We start from the raw sequence: 22,941 nt of genomic DNA on the forward strand, positions 1-22,941 counted from the left end.
GCCCTGACTTAGCAAGCAATCTTTGCTAGTATGCTTTTGATAGGTCCAAACAAAATCTTGCGACCATAGCAGGTGGCCCAGGGCTCCCGGAGGAGGAGCTGGCTCGTGCCTCAGGCCCTAGGGGGTGTGGTGTGGGCGCGCAAGGATTCCAGGGTTGCTGGAGGGAGCAAGCTAGGAGCTGGGGGTGTGGGGAAGCGCGCGCCTAGGACTCAGCCATTGAGCGTAGGGGGTCGTTTCTCAGGAAGGGTTCCCCAGCGGCCCATGGGCGTTTTGCGCTGTGCACTAGAGTCTTGGGCCCAAGGAGCAGCGGCCTCATTCCCATGCGCTCTGCCTCTCAGGCCTGGGTCCATCCTCCCTGAGAGCCCCCTCCTGGTGCGGTGGTACGGTCCAGGTTTAAAAGGCCCAGGCGGCCTCGGGCCAGCCCAGTGTGTGGGCGACGGCGGTTGCAGTCTTCACTGCGTGCGGGGGGAGGCTGAGTGGCCACGCGAGTGGGGCTGCTGTAGGGCACGGGGACACGTCCACGTGGCCAGGAGTGGCCACGCCGAGTCAGCCACGTTGGAGGGACAGGTAGGTGGCTGCCATCCTTACAACTTGTGTGCCAGTAGTCTGATGGATGTCCGGGATTCAGACAGCCTAGGGGGTCCAGATGGTTTCAGGGATCAGGCTCTGTCCCTGCATCTCGAGGCTCACTAGGCACTATATGCCCTGAGTAGGAAGAGATGGTCAACTCTATTGTAGCACCATTGCCTGATATGATCCTTTTGTAGAGGAGGAGCAGTATCTCTGAGCATTGCTGTGGCCTCTGCATCGACTAAGGTCTCCACGGTTCTGCCTAGGGGTGCTCCCAATGGGGGCAGGACTGGCTGGGTTGGTAGCACCATGGGGGAGCATTGTGGGAGAGCAGGAGCTGTGGACCCACATATCTGTATGGAGCTTTCCTCATTATCATGCTCTTTGCTGCCAGGGCTGTAGCAGAAGGGGCTGGGTGCGTCTGTGATGCCTGAGGCTGCCACTTAGAGGTGGGGGCTGGGGTGGGGTCTTGGGCTGCAAATTACGACTTTCCAGGTCTCATTCCCAGTCTGTCCCTGGCCAGTTTCTAAAACTGGCTTTCTTCAGAGTGTAGAAGAGGTGAGAGCAGGATGCAGCTGCTTTTCTCTTTCTCCTTCCATTCTTCTGGCTGTTGCATGAGGGGTCCTGGATGCAGACCTGACAAAAGAACCCCAGAGAGCTGATCAATCTGAGCTGAAACTTGGCAGTTTCAAACTGAAATTGCTCCCTGTTCCTGCGTTTCTTTTTTCTTTTCTCTGCCTCCTTGCCCCCCTCCCATGCTGAGTCCCTCCTGTGTCCTTTGGGAATTGGGCAGTGAGAAGGTAGCACTGTGCTCTGCTCCACTGACTGCAGAGACTGCTCTGCTTTGCAGCCTGGGGCTGGCTGGGTGTGGCCTGGGGGTGAAGTGCACTTTCCCTAGCTGTGTGGGCCTTGCCCCACATCCCTAAGGCTGCAATTGTATTTGAGGATGCTGCTTCCTACATATAAGACTTCTTGGACTCCCAAAAGTGGGTAAGACCCCTCTGCCCCTGCCTCTCTCTGACTGACTTCTGGATCTTCAGGGAGAGCCACACAGGCCTGGCAGAGCATCTGTCTGCCTGTATCTGAGCAAAGCTTGACTTACATCTGTCTCGGTGAGAGTCTTGGCTTTGTGTTGCAGCACTAAGGCCAGACAGCAGATTCCTGAATAGGCAGCCGAGACCCTCAGGGAGAGAAAGCACCTGAGAGACCATGAGCTAGAGAAGTGGTGGCACTGAAACCAATCTCAGGCCTTAATTCTCCAGAGCTTCGCTCTAGGACTCCTGTTGGCAGCACCACTCACAGAGAAGCATCCCCTAGCCCCAGCATGTGATTGTTCTCTCTTTGCCTTTCTCCTTCCCCAGCTCAGGCAAGGGGTATTTGAGTTTAGGCTCTCCTGTGATGTTCTGCCATCAACTGCTCTCAGCCTTGGGGTGTAATGTTTGGGTCCCATTTCTGGTATGGCCTCCAACCCCATCCTTTTAAGCATCTGGCTCTGCTGCCCCCTTGGGTGTGGTCCAGTTAAGACAAGGCTTCTTGGCTTCTTTCCAGTACAGGGGTGGAGGATGATTGATGGCTTCCAAGCTTGCCTGTGCTTGTTACTCATTCATTTGCCCTATTAGAGGCCCTTCCCCTCTCCCAGCCTCAGCCACCATCTGGGGCTCTGTCATGTTGGATGAGTTTCCCTGCCCCTCTGTGGCATGGAGCCTGGCCTGCCAGGGTCCCTGGGCCAGGCAGGTCAGGGGGATGGAGAAGAGCTTGGGCCTGGGGTCTCTGACTCCCACTTGTTGTCTCTCCTCAGGCCTGTCCCTGGTACAGCTGCCGGTCATGCCCACTGTCTGCCTTTTCCCATTGCTATTCTTCACTATAGGAGGGTGCCTGGGTAGCAGCAGGCCCTTTCGTACCTTTGTGGTGACAGATACCACACTGACTCACCTGACTGTCCACCGAGTGACCGGGGAGGTATTTGTAGGTGCAGTGAACCGAGTTTTCAAGCTGGCTCCAAACCTGACTGAGCTACGGGCCCATGTTACAGGGCCCGTTGAGGACAATTCTCGTTGCTACCCACCCCCTAGCATGCGTGTGTGCTCCCATCGCCTGGTGCCTGTGGACAATGTGAACAAGCTGCTCCTCATAGACTATGCAGCCCGTCGTCTGGTAGCTTGTGGCAGTATCTGGCAGGGCATCTGCCAATTCCTGCGTCTGGATGATCTCTTCAAGTTGGGTGAGCCCCACCATCGCAAGGAGCATTACCTGTCAGGGGCCCAAGAGCCTGACTCCATGGCTGGTGTCATTGTTGAACAGGGCCAGGGGCCTAGCAAGCTGTTTGTGGGCACTGCAGTTGATGGCAAGTCTGAATACTTTCCCACCTTGAGTTCCCGTAAGCTCATCGACGATGAAGACAGTGCAGATATGTTCAGTCTGGTGGGTGAGATATTATGTCTGTTCCTTCTCTCCTCTTTCTTCTGCTTCTTATGAGTCCAGGCCTTATTCACTCCTTTCTCTCGGTCTTGACCCTACTTCTTGGGAAGGAAAGTATTGGTTTGAGAGGGAATTTGTGACCCTTCACTGACACAGAGATGTAGATCAGCTGCCGAGGACAGGAAATTGGGCAGAATTCACCTGTGGAAAGCCTGTCTCTGGAGAGGCTGAGGTCACCTTGCACTCTGTGTCGTGGATTCCAGTAATTGCCCAGGCAGGGCAGGTGGGAGATCACAGAGGAAGCCTTTGGAAGGCCACATTGTTAGAGCAGGGTTGGGGAGTGAAGGTGGCAAAGGGAGCAGGTCTTTGTCCTGTACTCATACTTTGCTCTACTCTCCAGGTGTACCAGGATGAGTTTGTCTCCTCTCAGATCAAGATTCCTTCAGACACACTTTCCCTGTACCCTGCCTTTGACATCTACTACATATATGGCTTTGTCAGTGCCTCATTCGTGTACTTCTTAACACTGCAGCTGGACACCCAGCAGACGCTGCTGGATACAGCAGGCGAGAAATTCTTCACATCCAAGATTGTGCGCATGTGTTCAGGAGACTCAGAGTTCTACTCTTATGTAGAGTTTCCCATTGGCTGCTCCTGGCATGGTGTGGAGTACCGCTTAGTGCAGAGTGCCCACTTGGCCAAGCCTGGCCAGCTCCTGGCCCAGGCTTTGGGTGTGCCAGCCGATGAGGATGTCCTCTTCACCATCTTCTCTCAGGGCCAGAAGAACCGAGCCAGCCCACCTCGGCAGACCATCCTTTGCCTCTTCACTCTCAGCAACATCAATGCCCACATCCGGCAGCGAATCCAATCATGCTACCGTGGGGAGGGCACACTGGCCCTGCCCTGGCTGCTGAATAAGGAGCTGCCATGCATCAACACCGTGAGCCCTTTGCTTGCCCTGATGTCCCTGTGCTACACATGACAACTCTGTCTTTCTGCTTATCTGCTGGGTGGCTGTCTGTCCAATCCCAGGCTTGGCATGGTCCTGGGAGTGACTGACACCTTTGTTCTGACACCTGCTTTACCTTTCTTGAGAGCCTAACTGTACTTAGGTCTTGGCCAGTGTCCTGTTTATATATTATCACCTTCATTTTTCTGACTATTAATTCCCAGCTTGCTCTCTGTTCTATATCAAGTCTTGTAAACCCAGGTTTCTCCTCCCTCTCCCTTATATCTGTCACCAGTCCCATTTTCCCAATGGGGTCCTAGGACAAACTGTCAGGCATGTCTGGAGGGCAGTAGCTTCCAGGTTCTGCTTCTTTACAGAACATGGTGTCTAATAGCATCTCTTGTGTCACCAGCCCATGCAGATCAATGGAAACTTCTGTGGGTTAGTGTTGAATCAACCATTGGGTGGCCTACACGTGATTGAGGGGCTACCCCTGTTGGCCGACAGCACTGACGGCATGGCCAGTGTAGCTGCTTATACCTACCACCAGCACTCTGTGGTTTTCATCGGTACACGCAGTGGTAATCTGAAGAAGGTTAGTCCTAGAACCCTTGTATTATGGGATTGGGAACATTTTTTTCACACTATGGGAAGAAGGGCTGGGAAACAGAATGTGCACATGAGCCTAGGTTACTCTGAACAGGGTATGATGACTTCGCAGGTTAGGCCCCAAGAGCTGAGTCCTCCTCCTTGGGTAACTTCTCTGCCATCTACCTTCACCAGCATTTTTTAGCTGAATCCAAGAGTTGGAGCTACAGGCCTTCTGACTGAGTGCAGGCTCAAGGAAGTCCTGTCTGACCAGCTCAGATGCAATCTAGACAGTCCCTGGGTACTGGGAACTATGGTAGGGTGAGGCTGGTCTGTCATTTCTCTGTCCTGGTTTGTGGCTCAGGTGCGGGTTGATGGCGCTCAGGATGCCCAGCTGTATGAGACGGTCTCTGTTGTCGAGGGCAGCCCCATACTCCGAGACCTGCTCTTTAGCCCTGACCACCAGCACATCTATCTCCTGAGTGAGAAGCAGGTGGGCCCATGGTGGGTGGTGGTGGATGGTGGGGTAGGGGTGGGCTGTGTGCTGATGTGGCTGTTCCCAGGTGAGCCAACTCCCGGTGGAGACCTGTGAGCAGTATCTGAGCTGCGCTGCATGCCTGGGCTCAGGGGACCCACACTGTGGTTGGTGTGTGCTACAGCACAGGTGAGGGCAGTGGGTGAGGGACATGGGGCAGCAATGGGCTCCCTGGGGCCATTATCTTGGGAGACAGAAGGACTTAAGAGGGCCTTGCCAACTGGACAGAAGCCAGCCACACTTGCTATACTTTCCTTCACCCACCTGCTCCATTTTCCCCAGCCTTGAGCCTTGAGCCTTCCCCTCCCTCCCTTCTCCTCCACTTTCTCCAGCTAATGAGCAGAACTTCTAACCTGAGTGACGTCCCTTGGATCTCAGGGGATGAGGCCAAGGCACACTGTTGCCTGGCAGTAGGAGCTGGGTATGCTGTCCTCTGCCCCTCTCAGTCTCTTACTGTAACCCCATCTGGTCCCTCCTGGGACAGTGCTCAGACTGCTCTGGCCGGTTCCCATGCAGGTGCTGCCGTGAAGGGGCCTGCTCAGGTGCCTCTGCTCCACATGGCTTTGCCGAGGAGCTGAACAAATGTGTACAGGTGCGGGTCCGGCCCAATAATGTGTCGGTGACATCCCCTGGAGTGCAGGTAAGTGATGTGGTGGGTACTTGGGCCCATTATGCTTCATGAGGGAGGGGCACATTCTGCTTTGAGCTCTCTGCCTTCCCCAGCTGACCATAGCCATGCGCAACGTGCCAGACCTTAGTGCGGGTGTGAGCTGTTCATTTGAGGAGGTGACTAAAAGTGAGGCTATTCTCCTGCCCTCTGGAGAGCTTCGTTGCCCTTCACCATCCCTCCAGGAGCTCCAGACACTTACCAGAGGGCATGGTCAGTGGACTGGGGCTGTTTTGGGTGTTGTGGGGTAGGGCAGGATTCCAGGCCAGTTGGTGATGGGATGGCCACCTGTTTGCTTCAGGGGCCACTCATACTGTGCAGCTGCAGCTGCTCTCCATGGAGACTGGTGTGAGGTTTGCTGGGGTTGACTTTGTCTTCTACAACTGCAGTGCCCTTCAGTCGTGAGTACCAGGTCCAGAATCTGTCCCTAGGCCTGGGGATAGGTAGATGCTTTTAGATATATAAAACTTGCAGTGTGGTTGTTTCTAGGACTTTTAGGGTGAGCTCTGTCCCCACCTCTGTCCAATCCTGATGTGCACTATGTGACTTATGCAGGTTCTGCCTGCCCTCTTCATTTGTTCCCCAGTGCATTTTGTGGGAGGGTGAGAACAGGGTGGTGTAACCTTCTCTGTTATTTCTGAAGCCACTTCCCTCTCCAGGTGCATGTCCTGTGTTGGCAGCCCTTACCCCTGCCACTGGTGTAAGTACCGCCATGTGTGTACCAGCCACCCACACGAGTGCTCCTTCCAGGAGGGCAGGGTCCACAGCCCTGAGGTGAGGTGGTGCAGTGCGCTGCAAAAGATTGGGCTCCTTGGCTGGCCTCACACTTTTTTGTTTGTTCTACTATTTCCTTGGGCCTGGAGAATGGTGGGTAGATCAACATGCTCTGACTGCTGTTCTCCTCCCAGGGATGTCCTGAGATCCTGCCTCGAGGAGACCTCTTGATCCCTGTGGGTGTTATGCAGCCTCTAACCCTGCGGGCTAAGAATCTGCCACAACCTCAGTCAGGCCAGAAGAATTATGAATGTGTAGTCCGTGTACAGGGGCGGCAGCATCGGGTACCTGCAGTGCGCTTTAACAGCAGCAGTGTGCAGTGCCAGAATGCTTCGGTGAGGTCCAGGGTGTGTCAGCCAGGGACAATTGTTTTGTTGTTATATTGTTGTTGCTGTCAGTGGTGGTGGTTTGTTTGTTTGTGTGTTGTTTTTTTTTTTTTTTGGCGTATGCCCAGCTTACTGATCTGGAAGCCTCTGGTTGATCTGGTTGATCCTGGCAGGCACTTTTTAGTCTTTTTTTTTTTTTTAAATTGGGGATTACTAAATTGGGCAAGGATTTTGCTTATCTTATTTATACTCATGTGGTTCCATTTTTTTCTTAGTATTTCTATGAAGGTGATGAGTTTGGTGACACCGAACTGGACTTCTCTGTGGTCTGGGATGGAGATTTCCCCATTGATAAGCCTCCCAGCTTCCGAGGTAAGGCATGAAAACGGTCCAAGGAATGTGTTCCTGGGGCAGGGTTGACACTACTGGGGGCAAGTCTGGAGGCCCTAGAGCCCCCCTGCTTCTCTGCCACTGCCTGCCCTATCAGTAGTCCTCTGTGCCTGCAGCCCTTCTTTACAAGTGCTGGGCTCAGAGACCTAGTTGTGGCCTCTGCCTCAAAGCTGATCCCCGCTTCAACTGTGGCTGGTGCATCTCGGAGCACAAGTGCCAACTGAGGGCTCACTGCCCAGCTCCCAAGAGCAACTGGATGCACCCAAGCCAGAAGGGTGCCCGATGCAGCCATCCACGAGTCACCCAGGTTAGCTTCACATACTAGTCCTACCTGGCCTGCTAGGCATGTATGAGTCTGCCCTGATCTTCTTGCCCCTTATCCTGTTCTACAGATCCATCCACTCACAGGACCCAAGGAAGGTGGCACCCGGGTCACCATTGTGGGTGAGAACCTGGGCCTCACTTTCCGTGAGATTGGCCTGCGAGTAGCTGGTGTACGTTGTAACTCCATCCCCACTGAATATGTTAGTGCTGAAAGGTGAGTGTGGCCATGTTGCATACCCTGTCCTTGTGTACCATAGCTGGTCCTGACCTTCTGTGACTCCTAGGATTGTATGTGAGATGGAGGAATCACTGGTGCCCAACCCACCATCTGGGCCTGCTGAGCTCTGTGTAGGTGACTGTTCAGCTGACTTTCGCACACAGTCGGATCAGCTCTACAGCTTTGTGGTATGTGGCCTACCTACCAGTCCTTTTTCCTTCCCAAGCTTTCTCCCTCCTCTATCTGGGGGAATGTGGAGTAGCCATTGGATGGGGCTGGCTCCTACCTCCTCTTAAGGGCTGCTTCTTTCCCAGACCCCAACATTTGACCGTGTGAGTCCTACTCGGGGCCCAGCTTCTGGGGGCACTCGGCTCACCATCTCTGGAACTTCTCTGGATGCTGGCAGCAGGGTCACAGTGATTGTAAGAGATGGCGAGTGCCAATTTGTGAGGTGGGCCTGAGCACAAGCAGTCTGGAGTTGAGCATTTTGTGGAGGGCTATGGGGACAGGGTTGTTAAAGGTGCCAGGCCACCTGCTTCAAGCCTGCCTGCTTTCTTATGTAGGAGAGATGCCGAGGCAATCGTGTGTATCTCACCTGTCTCCACCCTGGGCCCAAGTCAGGCCCCTATCAGCCTTGCCATTGACCATGCCAACATCTCCAGCCCTGGAGTCATCTATACCTACACCCAGGACCCCACTGTCACACACCTTGAGCCAACCTGGAGCATCATCAAGTGAGACTCTGAGGAGGATGGGATTAAGGACTGAATTGGGGCTCTGAGTGTCTCTCTTTGGGTCTTACCTGTTACTGGGTCTTGGGGCATCAAATCCTTCCTATACCCACGTCAGTAGGGAGCACAGAGTTCTCCTGCCCATATAGAGCCTTGCACCTACTAAATGATCCAAAGTTCGAGGCTTTGAGCTCTCAGAAAAACCTTGGTAACTTCAGGGCAGTTGGAGGGGTGGGGAGCCTGAGACCTTTCCCCATCTCTCCAGTGGAAGTACTGCCATCACTGTGAGTGGGACCCATCTGCTGACAGTGCAAGAACCCCGTGTACGGGCAAAATACCGTGGTATTGAGACCACTAATGTAAGTAGCAGCTTCCTACTCCTCTCCCACCCTTTCTACTTACTCAAGGCTTCATGCACTGAGGTGATTGCCATTGTCTCCACAGACATGCCAGGTGATCAACGACACTGCAATGTTATGTAAGGCCCCTGGCATCTTCCTTGGGCACCCTCAGCCTCGGGCCCAAGGCGAGCACCCTGATGAGTTTGGCTTCTTGCTGGATCATGTGCAGACAGCTCGCTCCCTCAACCGTTCTTCCTTCACCTACTATCCGGATCCCAGCTTTGAACCACTTGGGCCATCTGGTGTGCTAGATGTCAAACCTGGCTCACATGTTGTATTGAAGGTGCTGGGAATAGGGGTAGGGAGTAAGGAGGGGAGGAGCAGAGACCTGGAGAGTTTGACTGTGTCTGTGTGGGTTATCTACTGTTAGGGCAAGAACCTGATCCCTGCTGCAGCTGGCAGCTCCCGCCTCAACTATACAGTGCTGATTGGAGGACAGCCGTGTGCACTAACTGTTTCAGATACTCAACTTCTGTGTGATTCCCCTAGCCAGACAGGCCGGCAACCAGTCATGGTGAGTATAGGCTTCAGAGTCCATCAGGGAAGCCTTGGATGTACATGGGTGTTGGTTCACCATGAGCCTCCTATTACAGGTGCTGGTGGGCGGCTTGGAGTTCTGGTTGGGCACCCTACACATCACTGCTGATCGGGCACTAACTTTACCAGCTATGGTGGGGCTGGCAGCAGGGGGTGGGCTCTTGCTGCTGGCCATCACTGCTGTGCTGGTCGCCTACAAGCGAAAGACTCAAGATGCAGACCGAACACTAAAGCGGCTCCAGCTACAGATGGACAACCTGGAATCTCGTGTGGCGTTGGAGTGCAAAGAAGGTGCCTAAAGCTGGGAGTGTACCACAGTTTGTGAGAGCTGAGGAATTTCCCTGCCTCTTGTTCAACTCATTCCACCCTACTTTCCCCCAGCTTTTGCTGAGCTACAGACAGATATCAATGAACTGACAAACCACATGGATGGTGTGCAGATTCCCTTCTTGGACTATCGGACCTATGCCGTGCGGGTGCTTTTCCCTGGCATTGAGGCCCACCCAGTGCTCAAGGAGCTGGATGTAAGCCACCCCCCGCCCCCACAGCCTGTTCATGGTCTATTTTCCCCAGAGCTACCACTGCCTACCTTCTGAGAATCTCTGGTCCTCACAGACTCCCCCAAACGTGGAGAAGGCCCTACGCTTGTTTGGGCAGCTGCTGCACAGCCGTGCCTTCCTGCTCACCTTCATCCACACTTTGGAGGCCCAGAGCAGCTTCTCTATGCGTGACCGTGGCACTGTAGCATCCCTCACCATGGTGGCCCTGCAGAGCCGGCTTGACTATGCCACTGGACTACTCAAGCAACTGCTGGCTGACCTCATAGAGAAAAACCTGGAGAGCAAGAACCACCCAAAGCTGCTATTGCGCAGGTATGTAACTCTCTTGCCTGGCCTCTCCTCTAGCCCACTCCTCCATTTCCTATTTTGGGCCCTTCTGTCTGTTTAAGCCCCACCCTTGCCAGGCCAGGGCCTCAGGACCTATCTCTTACCACAGGACAGAGTCAGTGGCTGAGAAGATGCTCACCAACTGGTTTACATTCCTGCTGCATAAGTTCCTGAAGGTGTGCTTAGTAGGGCTGGGCAGTAGGGGAGGAATGTTCAGGGGTGGATGCAGTTGATTGGTAGGCCAGACAGGCAGCCAGCTATGCTCTTGACTCTGGGTGTAGGAGTGTGCCGGGGAGCCACTTTTCCTGCTGTACTGTGCCATTAAGCAACAGATGGAGAAAGGTCCCATTGATGCCATAACAGGCGAGGCCCGCTACTCCTTAAGTGAGGATAAACTCATCCGGCAGCAGATTGACTACAAGACCCTGGTGAGCATGGGGCCATGTGAATAGGAGAAGGGGTGGAGGAGCTTTGCTCAGGATTGATGCTGGGGTCCTTCACTCTTAGACTCTTCATTGTGTGTGCCCGGAGAGCGAGGGCAGTGCTCAGGTCCCTGTGAAGGTTCTCAACTGTGACAGCATCACCCAGGCCAAAGACAAGCTGTTGGATACTGTGTACAAGGGTATCCCATACTCTCAGCGCCCCAAAGCTGAGGACATGGACTTGGGTAAGGTCTCTCCCCTTTCTCCTAGCCCCCCACCTTCCAAACCCTCCCAGGGTGCTCTCACACTCTGTACTTGAGCTCTATTCCTTAAGAGAAATGAGTCTAAGGCTTTGTGGGGTAAATGTCCCTAAGAGCTGACTGTGGTCTGCAGAATGGCGCCAGGGCCGCATGGCCCGAATCATCCTTCAAGATGAGGATGTCACTACAAAGATAGAGTGTGACTGGAAGAGGGTCAACTCACTGGCCCACTACCAGGTGAGGAACTGGCAGCCTCTTCACACCCCAGGCTACCTAGGAGCAGTGGCTAGGTCTGATCCCAGCCCTTATCCTTATACTCATGAGCCCTTCTCATAGGCCTTGGTTACCACTACATTGAAGAGCCTGGATTAGTGGTGGCGCCTTGGCTTCCTGCACTGCCCCTTCTTTGTCTTTGGACCTCCAGGTGACAGATGGTTCCTTAGTAGCCCTGGTGCCCAAACAAGTGTCTGCCTATAACATGGCCAACTCCTTCACCTTCACCCGTTCACTCAGTCGCTACGGTAGGTATCATCATCATGGTGACTTCTGCTGAACCTTTAATTAAGGCTGTGTAAGCCATCTTTGGAAGCTCCAAGTAGTTGTCTTGACCCAGCTGGAAATCGACCATTACTTTGGGCACCCGTTCTGTAGAGCCTGGTAGGGAGGGGTGGCAAGAACAGATGGTTTCCACAAAGGCTCCTGGGCTCTTGGAGGAGAGTGGAGTAAGAGGGTGGGTAATGGCCATGGCCTGTTGGGGCCTAAGGGTCACATCTCTCCTCTGCCCTAGAGAGCTTGCTCCGTGCTGCCAGCAGCCCGGATAGCCTGCGTTCCCGAGCGCCTATGCTTACACCGGACCAGGAGGCAGGCACCAAGCTGTGGCATCTGGTGAAGAACCATGATCATGCTGATCACCGAGAGGGAGACCGTGGCAGCAAGATGGTCTCAGAAATATATCTGACAAGGCTGCTGGCCACCAAGGTGTGGGCCTGCCCCAGGCTCCCTTGGTATCTGCATAGACACCCTCTAGCCCAGTCTTAGCCACGAGATGAGCTGGTCTTACCAGGCAGGGACCACACTCTCAGGGCCTTTGCAGTTGGACCTCTAGGCCTGAGGTCAAGAGCAGTTCCATTTTAGGAAGGCTGGCCCTTCAGGAAAGTACTTTACTGAGCTTTTCTTCCCCTGTCTGTCAGATTTGGGGAACTCCTTGACATAGTGGCCTTACTGTCACTCATAGGGCACATTGCAGAAGTTTGTGGATGACCTATTTGAAACTGTGTTCAGTACGGCCCATCGGGGTTCAGCTTTACCCTTGGCTATCAAGTACATGTTTGACTTCCTGGATGAACAGGCCGACCAGCGCCAGATCAGTGACCCTGATGTGCGCCACACCTGGAAAAGCAACTGGTACTTATTAGTTCCTGGATACTGCTGGCCCTTTTGAAGATGGGTGGGAGGAAGAGACTAGTGACTTAGCCAAGGCCCAAGGCCCAAGGCCCATGGAGGCAGGTTGACTGGCAGCTGAATAGCCTATCAGGCAAAAGGCATGAGACAATGGCTTGGCCTGGAACTGAATATGAGTATATAGAAGATGGGTACTGCTGGATTGTGTGGATGGAAAATGCTAGTCTAGCACTGGAATTGGCCATTATCTCCAGGGTCCTGCACAAGGTAGAGATACTGATGACTTGGCACAGGTGGAGACAGTGAAAACTTCAGGGGTGGAGATTTAGGACAGAAAGCCTGAGTCAAGCAGAAAGTTAAAGAAAAAATCATTTACCGTAAATGTGTCCTTGCTGTTACCTCAGTAGTTATGAGCTGGCCAGACAGGAACAAGGTGTAAAGGAAGGTAGTGGGGGAAAAGGGGCCCATACAGCTACTGGGGAGTCTTGAGTGTATATCCCTCTGTTCAGCTTACCTCTGCGTTTCTGGGTGAATGTGATCAAGAACCCGCAGTTTGTGTTTGACATCCACAAGAATAGCATCACGGATGCCTGTTTGTCAGTGGTGGCCCAGACCTTCATGGACTCCTGTTCTACATCAGAGCACCGTCTGGGCAAGGACTCCCCTTCCAACAAGCTGCTCTACGCCAAGGATATCCCTAATTACAAGAGCTGGGTGGAGAGGTGGGCCCTGGGAAACTGCTGTGTGTGCCTGGTGGCTGGCTGGAACTGCCTGCCTAAACAGCCTGTCTGAAGCTGGCCAAACACTGATGACACATGAGTTTTGGCTTTTGTGACATGTGCATGATTGACTCACCCAGGGTTTCTTCAGGTACTACCGAGATATCGCAAAGATGGCATCAATCAGTGACCAGGACATGGATGCCTACCTAGTGGAACAATCCCGCCTCCATGCCAATGACTTCAATGTTCTAAGTGCACTCAGTGAGCTCTACTTCTATGTCACCAAGTATCGTCAGGAGGTATGTTGATGCAGCTTACAGATCCCCAGTTGCATGGTTCTGATGATGCAATTAGGGGCAAAGGCAGGGAGGTTGATGGATTGAGGACTGCCAAGGATTTGAGCAAGATGGAACACAGAATCCATCTTGTATCTTGTCCACATTTCATTCCTTGCCTAGGAATAGGAACAGGAACAGGAACAGGAATAATTTTCCCTAGATGCTGGGATTTAAGGAATACAGGAGAGAAACCACTAGCTGGAGTATAGAGTTACCACTGGATAAAAGTTAAAGGGCTGGAGAATCAGAAGGGGTAGGCAAAGAGTTATGGAGTGGGGCCAGAGATAGGTGCATCCAGTTATTAGCAAGGCCTGTGACTTTTGTGGTTGGAGATGTCAGCAGACAGAGGAACACAAAAGGGTGTGGAGACCTGGATTCATGTTCTGAGTAGCTGGATGTTGGCCACAAGCTAGAATCAAGGATGACTGCGGAGTTCTTCAGCCTAAGTAGCTGACAGGATGAATTCACCACCATAAACTTAGTAATACTACAAACCACAGGAAAGACTGTGGATGGAACAGCCTTGTGGGGCCCAGGGAACAAAGTCAAGAATCTTCAGAACCACTCAAGTCACAGAAATAGCTAACGCCCTGAGGGAACATAGAGCATCATGGGATGGGTAGCAGGATGGAATCAAAGTTGATTGTGTCACACTGGGAAGGTTGAGCCCAGATACTATTCTCTTGCTAACTAGACTTAAAATGACAAGTATGCAAGGCATAGGAGTCGATAGATTCAGGGGAAGTCTTGGAAGGAAGTACACTTTTGGCAACCATCAATGGAATTTAAAGCCTTGAGGCAGGGGGATGGGGAAAATGGCTCAGTTGATTGAGTACCTGGTATGAAAGCATGAGGCCCTGAATTTGGATTTAGAGCACCCGTGTAAAAATATTGGGTGTGGTGGCATATGTCTATAATCCCAGCACTGGGGAGTGGAGATAGACAAATCCTCATAGCTCCTTGGTCAGTCAGTCTAGCCAATCAATGAATTCTTTTTTTTTTTTTTTTTTTTTTTTTTTTTTTTTAGTTTTTCGAGACAGGGTTTCCCTGTAGCTTTGGAGCCTGTCCTGGAACTAGCTCTTATAGACCAGGTTAGTCTCGAACTCCCAGAGATCCGCCTGCCTCTGCCTCCCGAGTGCTGGGATTAAAGGTGTGTGCCACCACCGCCCGGCTCAATGAATTCTTATGTTCCATGAAAGACCATATCTCAAAAAATAAGGTGGATGGGCTAGAGAGATGGCAAAGCAGTTAAGAGCACTTTCTGTTCTTCCAGAGGATCCAAGTCCTAACAGAGCTTCAGTACTAGCACCCATATGGCAACTCACAGTCTCCTAGCTCCAGTTTCAGGGAATCCGGTCTCCTCTGACTTCTGTGGTCACCACATGTGATATACATACATACATGCAAGCAAAACACTCACATGTTTTTAAGTAGGTGGAGAATGATAAAGACACCAGGTATTGACCTCTTGGACTTCACATCCATGCATGTGTACACAGACAAGTAGAGATGTGCATGGACAGGCATACCTTTAGTTCCTGCACTTAGGAGGCAGAGTCAGGCAGATTGCTGTGTTTCAAGGGTAACCTGGTCTACAGAGTGAGTTGCAGGACAGTCAGAGATACATAGTGAGATACTGCCTCAAAAAAAAAAAAGGAGCTCACCAAGGGAGATCAAGGGCTATAGAGGGAGATCTGGCCAAGCACAGCACTCTGAGCCCCTCACAGGTCAAAGAGGAAAGAGGGAACTAGCAGAGGACTGGGAGGAGCCCAGAGGTGGCTGGTAGAGTCAGCTCTGTATCCTGAGCCAGGCCCCTGCATGGATCAGGCAGGATGGAATGACCAGATTTGCCAAGGAGATGTTGGAGTTTGGGTTAGGCAGAAAAAGGAATTCATAACAGCAGGTATGGCTCACTCTCCAAAGAGGTTACACGTGAGCCATGATAGGAGAGAAACCTCTGGAATTGGGGGTGGTATTAGGAGTCAAGGAAAAGTCAGTGGTTTTCCTGAGAAATTTGAGGTTTAGAGCTTGAGCTTGGCACAGGAACTGAAGCCTGTGGGAGGGAAGCACCCATCTGGGAAGCAAGGACTTTGTGCAGAAGTGGTTCCCTGCCTTGGAGTTTGCTCCAGTGGATCCTCATCTCCTAGATCCTTACCTCGCTGGACCGAGATGCCTCTTGTCGGAAGCACAAGCTTCGACAGAAGCTGGAGCAGATCATCAGCCTGGTGTCCAGCAGCAGCTGAGTGGGGAGATGGTGAGGAGGGGGCTTCTCACTTCTGAGCCATTCTCTGAGCCAGGGGAGTGGCTGGCTCTAGCATGAGTCTCTAGGGATAAGATCCGGATCTGGTGTTGTTGGGGATGTTACCAGGCCAAGTTGCCCCCATCACACCTGGGCCCCCTTCATTAGTGCCTTGCTTTGGGCCCTGCAGGGGGAGGGGGTGATAGGACCAAGCTCCCTCCCTACCAGCAGCAGCAATACCCCCACCCTCTTGCCTTGTGTTCCTATGTCAAGAGAGCCCTTGCCCTCCTAGCTCTGTACACCCTACCCACCTATTTATTAACCTAACCCCACCTTAATTTCCATATGTAAATATACATGTCCCATGGGATATTGCCAGCCTCACAGACTGCCTCCTTGGTTGATCTGGGCCTTGCTTCCTGTCCTGGTTCCTTTGTGACATTGCTAGTCTTGGCTCAGCCTCTGGCATCTCACCTTTGCCGTGTCAGGCCCCACTTGTCCTAACAGAGCTTCAGTACCAGCAGCATTTGGGGTTGAATGATACATCTTGAAGCTGCCCTCAAATTGGCTGGGCCTGGCCAGCCATTGTCCCTCTACAGATGTTTCAGGAGTCAGACCACATTTTCATGGGGCCTGTTGTCTCTGAGAAAACTATAACCAGGTTGTGCTTGGGTCTGATGTGGGCCTGGGCCTCTGGGACATTCCTTGTGTCCCTACTGCCAAATTTCCTCAGTGTTGTAGGCACTTGCCCTGAACCCCTTCAGCCGCAACTGCCCCATCATGTGCCCACCCCTAAGGGGCCAAGGTGGCAGTGCCTTACTATTTTGTGTCTCCTGCCTCCTCTGAGGAATCTGACCCTATCTGATGGTTCCAGACCCCTAGTCCCACTCTTCTTTTGTTGCATGAGTTTTCCTTTGTTGTTGTAATTTTTCCTAATTAAATGTTGGGAAATGGGGTCAGTGCACATCTTTGTCTTTGGGGCAAGTGGGTAGACCTGCTGGGCTATGGATGAGCCAGACTGTGGGAGAAAATATAACTCTTTATAGTATTTCTGATGATTTGAGGAAGATCATAGCAATGGGTAGTCCATTAGGCAATCCTGGTGGCTCCTACTTTAAGACTGAATAAATCTGCTTCCTTTTCCTTGCATTCACTGTTTCTACTCAGATTTGCCCATTTCCCTGCTTCTATCCTGCCCTTTTAGCACAGTATTAGTTGGAGTTGAAGACAGAGAGATGCTGCAAATAAGAGACATGTCCCCTCGTGTTACAAAAATTCTTCAGTGGGGGCTAGAGAGATGGCGGGGTGGTTAAGAGCATGGGTTGCTTTTCCACAGGATCCAGCTTCAAGTTCCAGCACCCACATAGTGGCTCACAACCATTTCTAACTCCAGTTCCAGGAAATCTGATGCCCTCTTCTGGCCTCCTCAAGCACCAGGCACGCACATGATATACATGCAGGCAAAACATGCACACATAAAACATATAATCAAACTAATTTAAAGATTTATTTATTTACTTATTATGTATACAACATATGCCTTGATGTATGCCTGCAGGACAGAGGAGGGCGCCAGACCTCAGTACAGATGGTTGTGAGCCACCACGTGGTTGCTGGGAATTGAACTCAGGACCTCTGGAAGAGCAGCCAGTGCTCCCAACCTCCGAGCCATCTCTCCAGCCCAATCAAACTAATTTAAAAGAAAACTAAACTCTAGGCCAGCATGGGCCATATGAACTATCAAAAAACAATATGAAAACCACACCTGGCTTATGGGATTCTTTTTTTTCCCACTAAAAGGTTAAAGTCTTGTTTTGCAGCTGTAGTTGCCTCATAAGACCTGTACAAGATCAAGGTAGCCAACAGTTTAATATTAAGGGGAAGCAGTTCATGAGCTCCCACCTATTACTGGGGAGCTATTAATAGTGTATGGCTTCTAGGGGAGGGAAAATCAGTTTTCTTTAAGGGTGTGGTTTTTTATAGATCAACCATGCTCCAGTGAATGGTCTCACACCCAGAAATACATGGGCAGCACAAGAGGACATAGTTGGGGAGGGGGTTAAAGAAGCAGTGGTGAATCTGGGAGGAGTTAAGGGAGGTGTGGGAGTAAATGATTACAATACATTGTATGAAATTCTCAAAGAATCAATTAAAAATATTTTAAGTGCCTTGTTTGGGAGACTGAAGAGATGGCCCAGCCACTAAGGGTACACACTGCTGTTTTTCCAGAGGACTTGGGTTTAGTTCCTGGCATCCATAGCAGTGAACTCAGCTGCAGCTCCAGAGGATCTGATGCCTTCTGGTCTCCAGGGGCACGCGCACTCACATGCATGAACTCAAACTTAGCACGCACACACACAATTATTTTTTTTTAAATCAAATCTTGTATCTTAAACATGGTGTCTTCAGCAATAGGGACTTACATTCATCTCTCCAGCCTCTGTCTCTAAAATAAAGATTAAGAAAAAGAAATAAGAGCGAACACTAATACCAGAGCCCATCAGATCAATAACTGACACCAAGTTTAACAGATGAGACTCCGAATAGGAACTTGGAATGGCTTTTGAATTCAGGGCAGAATAGTGAAGAAAAGGCAAGCAGAGGGACAGAACCCTAGATGCACCCAGTGGGTTCTAGTTGAATATTACACAGGACACAGGAGCACAGATGTGTGAGGAAAGAGACTGAGACCTGGGAAAATTATCTGCCCCTGTCTTAACTGCCTAGCACTGAAAACAAGACAGGGACTAGTAGCTCCCTCCTCTTTTGTGAGGCAGGGTCAGGGTCAGAAGAGTCATGCCTTAGTAGTGATGAAAACCTACTTCTATACACAGATTCTGCTCCATGCAGCACACCCTCAAAGTAACATACAAAGACTCAGTTGCTTTCCAAGGGATACAAAGAAGCAGAAAAACTCAACTCAGATAGAAGGAAATAAATAATTAGTCATTCAGAGTAGAAAGGAAGAGGCACAACTGCCTTTATTCTAAGAAACATGATAACCTATAGTGAAAATCTCATGGCATCTACAGATGAACCACTAGGCTGAATGTAGCCAAGTTGCAAGACATATGTTTTATAGGGGGTTAATGTGTATCCCCAAATGCCAGTTGTCAGGCACTTTTCCTTGATAGGTGGAGAGGCTACAAAACCTAAGCTGTTTCTGGGTTATTTGTTCTTACATAAACAAAGTTTTTTTGGGGGGGGAGTATATTGGTATTGGTTTAGGAGGGAGAATATCAGCAGTGCTAAGGATTTGGGAAACCAGTATCTGGTGAGTAGAGACTTATTCGCAGTAGTGCAATTCACTAGGGTATGTCAAGAACATTCAAAGAAATCTTACTGATAGCTCAAAAATTAACCAAGAATAATGATCTGTTCAAACCTTTTTTTTTTGTTTTGTTTTTCAAACTTTTTTTTGTTTTTCAAACTTTTTTTTGTTTGTTTTTCAAGACAGGTTTTTCTGTGTAGTTCTGGCTGTCCTGAAACTTGCTCTATAAACCAGGCTGGCCTCAAACTCAAGAGATTCTCCTGCCTTTGCCCCTCCCAAGTGCTAGAATTAAAGGCGTGTACTACCACTGCCCATGAATGAATGAAATGAATTTTGAAGTATTCAACAATTATATTAAATTGCATCATATATGTGCCTTTTTTACAATGCTTAAAATTGTTTTTATGTGCTGGGTAGTGGTGTTTCACACCTTTAATCCCAGCACTCAGGAGGCAGAGGCAGGCAGAGCTCTGTGAGTTTGAGGCCAGCCTAGTCTACAAGAGCTAGTTCCAGGACAGGCTCCAAAGCTACAGAGAAACCCTGTCTCGAAAAACAAAACAAAACAAAAAGCAGCTATGGAGTTTGAGGCCAGCCTAAGCTATGAGACCCTGTCTCAAAAAATAAAAACAACAAATTGACTAGAAAGAGAAAATTCACTTTAGGTGAAAAAATACTTAGGAAGAACTACAATGCTAAACTTGCAAAAAGTTTGCGTTCCATTATTGCTATCCACTTAAAATTATATTTATTTAGTGTGTGTGTGTGTGTGTGTGTATGCACATGTGCAAGCTCTCCCCAAGGTCAGAGGACAACTTTTAGGAGTTGGTTCTTTCCTGTTACTTTGTGGGATTCAGGACTTAAATTCAGGTCATAATGTTTTCATGTGATTTAAAAAACTTCATTTTATGTGTATAGGTGTTTTGCCTGCTTGTATGTCTGTGTACCACATGAATAAAGTGACCACAGAGGCCAGAAGGGATCATTGGATGCTTTGGGACTGGACATAAAAACAGTTTGAGTCCATGTGCATGCTGCAGATCAAACGGAGGATCTCTGGAAGAAAAGCCAGTGTTCTTAATATTGAGCCATCTCTACAGTCTCAGTAAAAATAAATCTTAAAGCCAGGTTGTGGAAGTACACACCTTTAATCCCAGCAAAGGCAGAAAGAGCTCTGCATCTGAGGCCACCCTGGTCTACAGAGCAAGTCCCAGGACTGCCACTGCTACATAATGATAGTCTGTTTTAAAAAAGTAATTTTTGACAATTTCATACATGTTTATAAAGTATTTTAAGTACATTATATTATCCCCTATTATCCTCTCATCCTCATCGAACCCTTTCTTCCTAACAACTACATCTCTGTTTTTATGTCTGTCTTTAGTGCCCTACTAAGTTTAATTAGGGTTGCTTGCATAGTCATGGGTGTTGGGTTATTTACAGGAGTATGAGCAATTTAACAATGGTTACACTACTGAAGAAAAACAACTCCCTTTCCCCAGCAGCCATTAACTGCCAATATCTCCTCAGAAGAGGGGCCTCATGATATTGCAACACATTTATTATACTGATAAAATTCTTATACCAAAAGTTTCCCAAAGTGGAGGCACTAGTGAGCCTTGGATGAGAGGGTACATGTAGTTTTAATTTTCCTTTATTTCTGAAATTGTCTTCATCTACTTTCAGTGTTGGGATTGAATCAAGGACCACATACTTTAGGTGAATACGCCTATCTTGTACTAACAAATACCTGAATTCTAGAGTCTCTCCTCTGACACAAGGAAAAAGTCAAAGAAAATCTAGAGGCTGAAAATAAACTCAAATACAGATTAGAAGCACAGCTTTATTTTCTAAAGCAACAAACATTTAAGCACCAGACCAAACAAGTGGCCCCTGAGTACCTGAAGACCAAGTCAGGCAAAAAATATTAGGCCCGGCATTTAAGTAGCCGTTACTATTTCTGGAATCTCTTCCGTAGGATTGTACTGCTTGTACTGTTTAGGAGAGACCGGACATAAGGGCAAACCTGAGCGCCTTCTCCCAGCCAGGCTTAACGAGAAACTGGGGGCCCAAAGCGTTGTATGGTGTTCACCACTAGGGAAAGCTGGTCAAGAAAGTTCATGATGGNTCTTTCTATTTATTTATTTATTTATTTATTTATTTATTTATTTATTTGGGAAAGAGAATCTCACAATGTAGCTCTGACTGGTCTGGAATTCATAGAAATCTGCCTCTGCTTCCTTCTCTTTCTTGATCTCCCCTCATATCCTGCAGATAAAGACTGGTCCAGTGCAACCAAGCCTCTCCTTAGAAATCACCCTAGTGTGCCATCTCTAAGGAAGTGCAGTCTTGGGTGGAGAACAGCCCAGTCACCTACCCAGAGTGCCAGACTATTTCAGCACTTACACTTCCAGCACGCAGCCGCTCACTTTAAGCTCCTTCCCCAACAGTCCTTGGTGCGGTTCGGCATCAGGAGCTAGGGACCCACAGGCGATTTCTGCCTCCAAAGAGGTCGGGAAAGGCACTGTAAGAGCACTGATGGAGAGTCAGGAAAGGCACAATCTTGAATTTTGCCTCCTTGCACCTCTAAAAACATCTCATCCGGTTTAAGCTCCCCAGACTACATCTTTCACATTACTTGAGCAATTCCTGCTCATTTCCCTCCACCCCTTGTTCTCTTCTCATGCCCAGACCGCCCGTGGTTAACATACCTCAATCACACCCTCGCCCCCGACTACCCCTGTCCCAGCCTCAAGCATCCAGAAGGTGGCCCAGTTGTCTCTGTCGGTAGGATACAATCTGTGATGTCGGATCCCCGGCCTTTGGGTTAAAGGCATGGTGCTTTTGCTCGAACCGGAGACTTCCGGTGCTCGTGCAACAGGGTGAGCTCCACTGGGAATAACTGCCACTGTGCCTGCATCGCCAGGACAGCAGCAGCTAGTCAGTGAATCCGCGCCATGTGCAGTGTGGCCTAACCCTCTTTGTGCTCCCTGCATGTCTACTGCTGCTCTACTTTCCAACCCATCCTCCGCCACCGCTGCAACCCAGAGCCCGCCTTATCCTCCGGAAGCTCCGCCCTCGTTCAGGCTGCCAATCCCCACATGCACCTGCGCGAATGGCCGGGCGATAAAGTTGCTAAATTGGGTCAGTCCCACCTGGAGACCTCTGCCCGGATCTCTAGGATGTTGATCTGATCTGCGTCTGCCTCTAAACTGCCATACCACGCCTAGCTTTGCTTTCAGTTTCTTAAAAGCTATCTAAGGAGTTGCACAGTGGTAGCACACGCCTTTAGTTAGTCCTAGCACTGAGAGGCAGTAAGGGGTGGATCTCTGTGAATTTGAGGCCAGCCTAGTCTACAGAGCAAATTCCGGGACAGCCAGGATTACACAGAGAAACCCTATCTCGAAAAACCAATAAAAAAGGAAGGAAGGAAGGAAGGAAGGAAGGAAGGAAGGAAGGAAGGAAGGAAGGAAGGAAGGAAGGAAGGAAAAAAAGGATCTAAGGTGATATTTACACAAATCAAAACAAAACAATCAAAAATAGCAATAAAATACTATAAACCAAAAAAATTGGCCTAGTGGGATGTTGCCTGCCTGAAATTCCAGCATTTAGGATAGCAGCTCTCATCCTGAGTGAGGTAACCCAGACACAGATAGACAGATAAACAAACATGGTATACACACACTCATAAGTGGATAAAATAAAATAAAATAAAATAAAGGATAACCAGCCTGCAGGCCACAACCCCAGAGACGACAGGAAACAACGAGAACCCTAAGAGAGACATACATGGATTCCCCCCTGGAAGGGAAGTAGACAAGATCTCTTTGGTAGTGGCAGCAGGGGGAGGGAGGTGGGGCATGGGGAGGTGGGGGGTGTAGTAGGGGGAGTAGTGAGGTGAGAAGAGGAGCAGGGAGGAGAACATGAATGATCAGAAAGATTGAGTTGGGTGAAGGACACAGAGGGAGACCAAGGAA

At 50.1% G+C, this 22,941-nt stretch overlaps 2 protein-coding genes across 6 annotated transcripts; one reads left to right on the forward strand and one right to left on the reverse strand.

The window, feature by feature from the left end:
• Nucleotides 1–215: 215 nt before the first annotated feature.
• On the forward strand, nt 216–16,821 carry Plxna3 (plexin A3). Of its 5 annotated transcripts, none has more exons than XM_050125070.1 (33): nt 438–567; nt 2,369–2,991; nt 3,389–3,928; nt 4,350–4,532; nt 4,890–5,018; nt 5,089–5,189; nt 5,577–5,700; nt 5,784–5,940; nt 6,029–6,128; nt 6,387–6,501; nt 6,636–6,836; nt 7,103–7,199; nt 7,334–7,524; nt 7,610–7,755; nt 7,826–7,946; nt 8,073–8,209; nt 8,322–8,492; nt 8,755–8,848; nt 8,934–9,173; nt 9,261–9,404; nt 9,484–9,718; nt 9,809–9,951; nt 10,043–10,299; nt 10,424–10,490; nt 10,596–10,742; nt 10,822–10,981; nt 11,130–11,233; nt 11,421–11,517; nt 11,784–11,974; nt 12,231–12,400; nt 12,907–13,119; nt 13,268–13,418; nt 15,605–16,821. In XM_050125070.1, exons 2-33 carry the CDS (start codon nt 2,395–2,397, stop codon nt 15,698–15,700), a joined length of 5,619 nt encoding a protein of 1,872 aa, XP_049981027.1. In that variant the 5' UTR covers nt 438–567; nt 2,369–2,394; the 3' UTR covers nt 15,701–16,821. The 5 variants fall into 5 exon arrangements, with proteins under 5 accessions (XP_049981029.1, XP_049981027.1, XP_049981028.1 ...); XM_050125071.1 differs by having other exon boundaries at nt 451–567; nt 2,603–2,991; XM_050125072.1 differs by lacking the exon at nt 2,369–2,991 and having other exon boundaries at nt 216–567.
• A 4,153-nt stretch (nt 16,822–20,974) lies between these two features.
• Nucleotides 20,975–22,031, reverse strand: Lage3 (L antigen family member 3). Its single transcript, XM_050124995.1, has 4 exons — nt 21,761–22,031; nt 21,373–21,499; nt 21,157–21,200; nt 20,975–21,093 (listed from the first exon to the last, which is right to left on the reverse strand). The coding sequence occupies exons 1-4, from the start codon at nt 21,958–21,960 to the stop codon at nt 21,015–21,017; spliced, it is 450 nt and encodes a 149-aa protein (XP_049980952.1). The 5' UTR covers nt 21,961–22,031; the 3' UTR covers nt 20,975–21,014.
• Nucleotides 22,032–22,941: the final 910 nt, after the last annotated feature.

The sequence above is a fragment of the Alexandromys fortis genome, unplaced genomic scaffold, assembly GCF_014885135.2.
Source record: "Alexandromys fortis isolate MF-2015 unplaced genomic scaffold, M_Fortis_MF-2015_v1.1 scaffold_225, whole genome shotgun sequence".
NCBI lineage: Eukaryota > Metazoa > Chordata > Mammalia > Rodentia > Cricetidae > Alexandromys > Alexandromys fortis.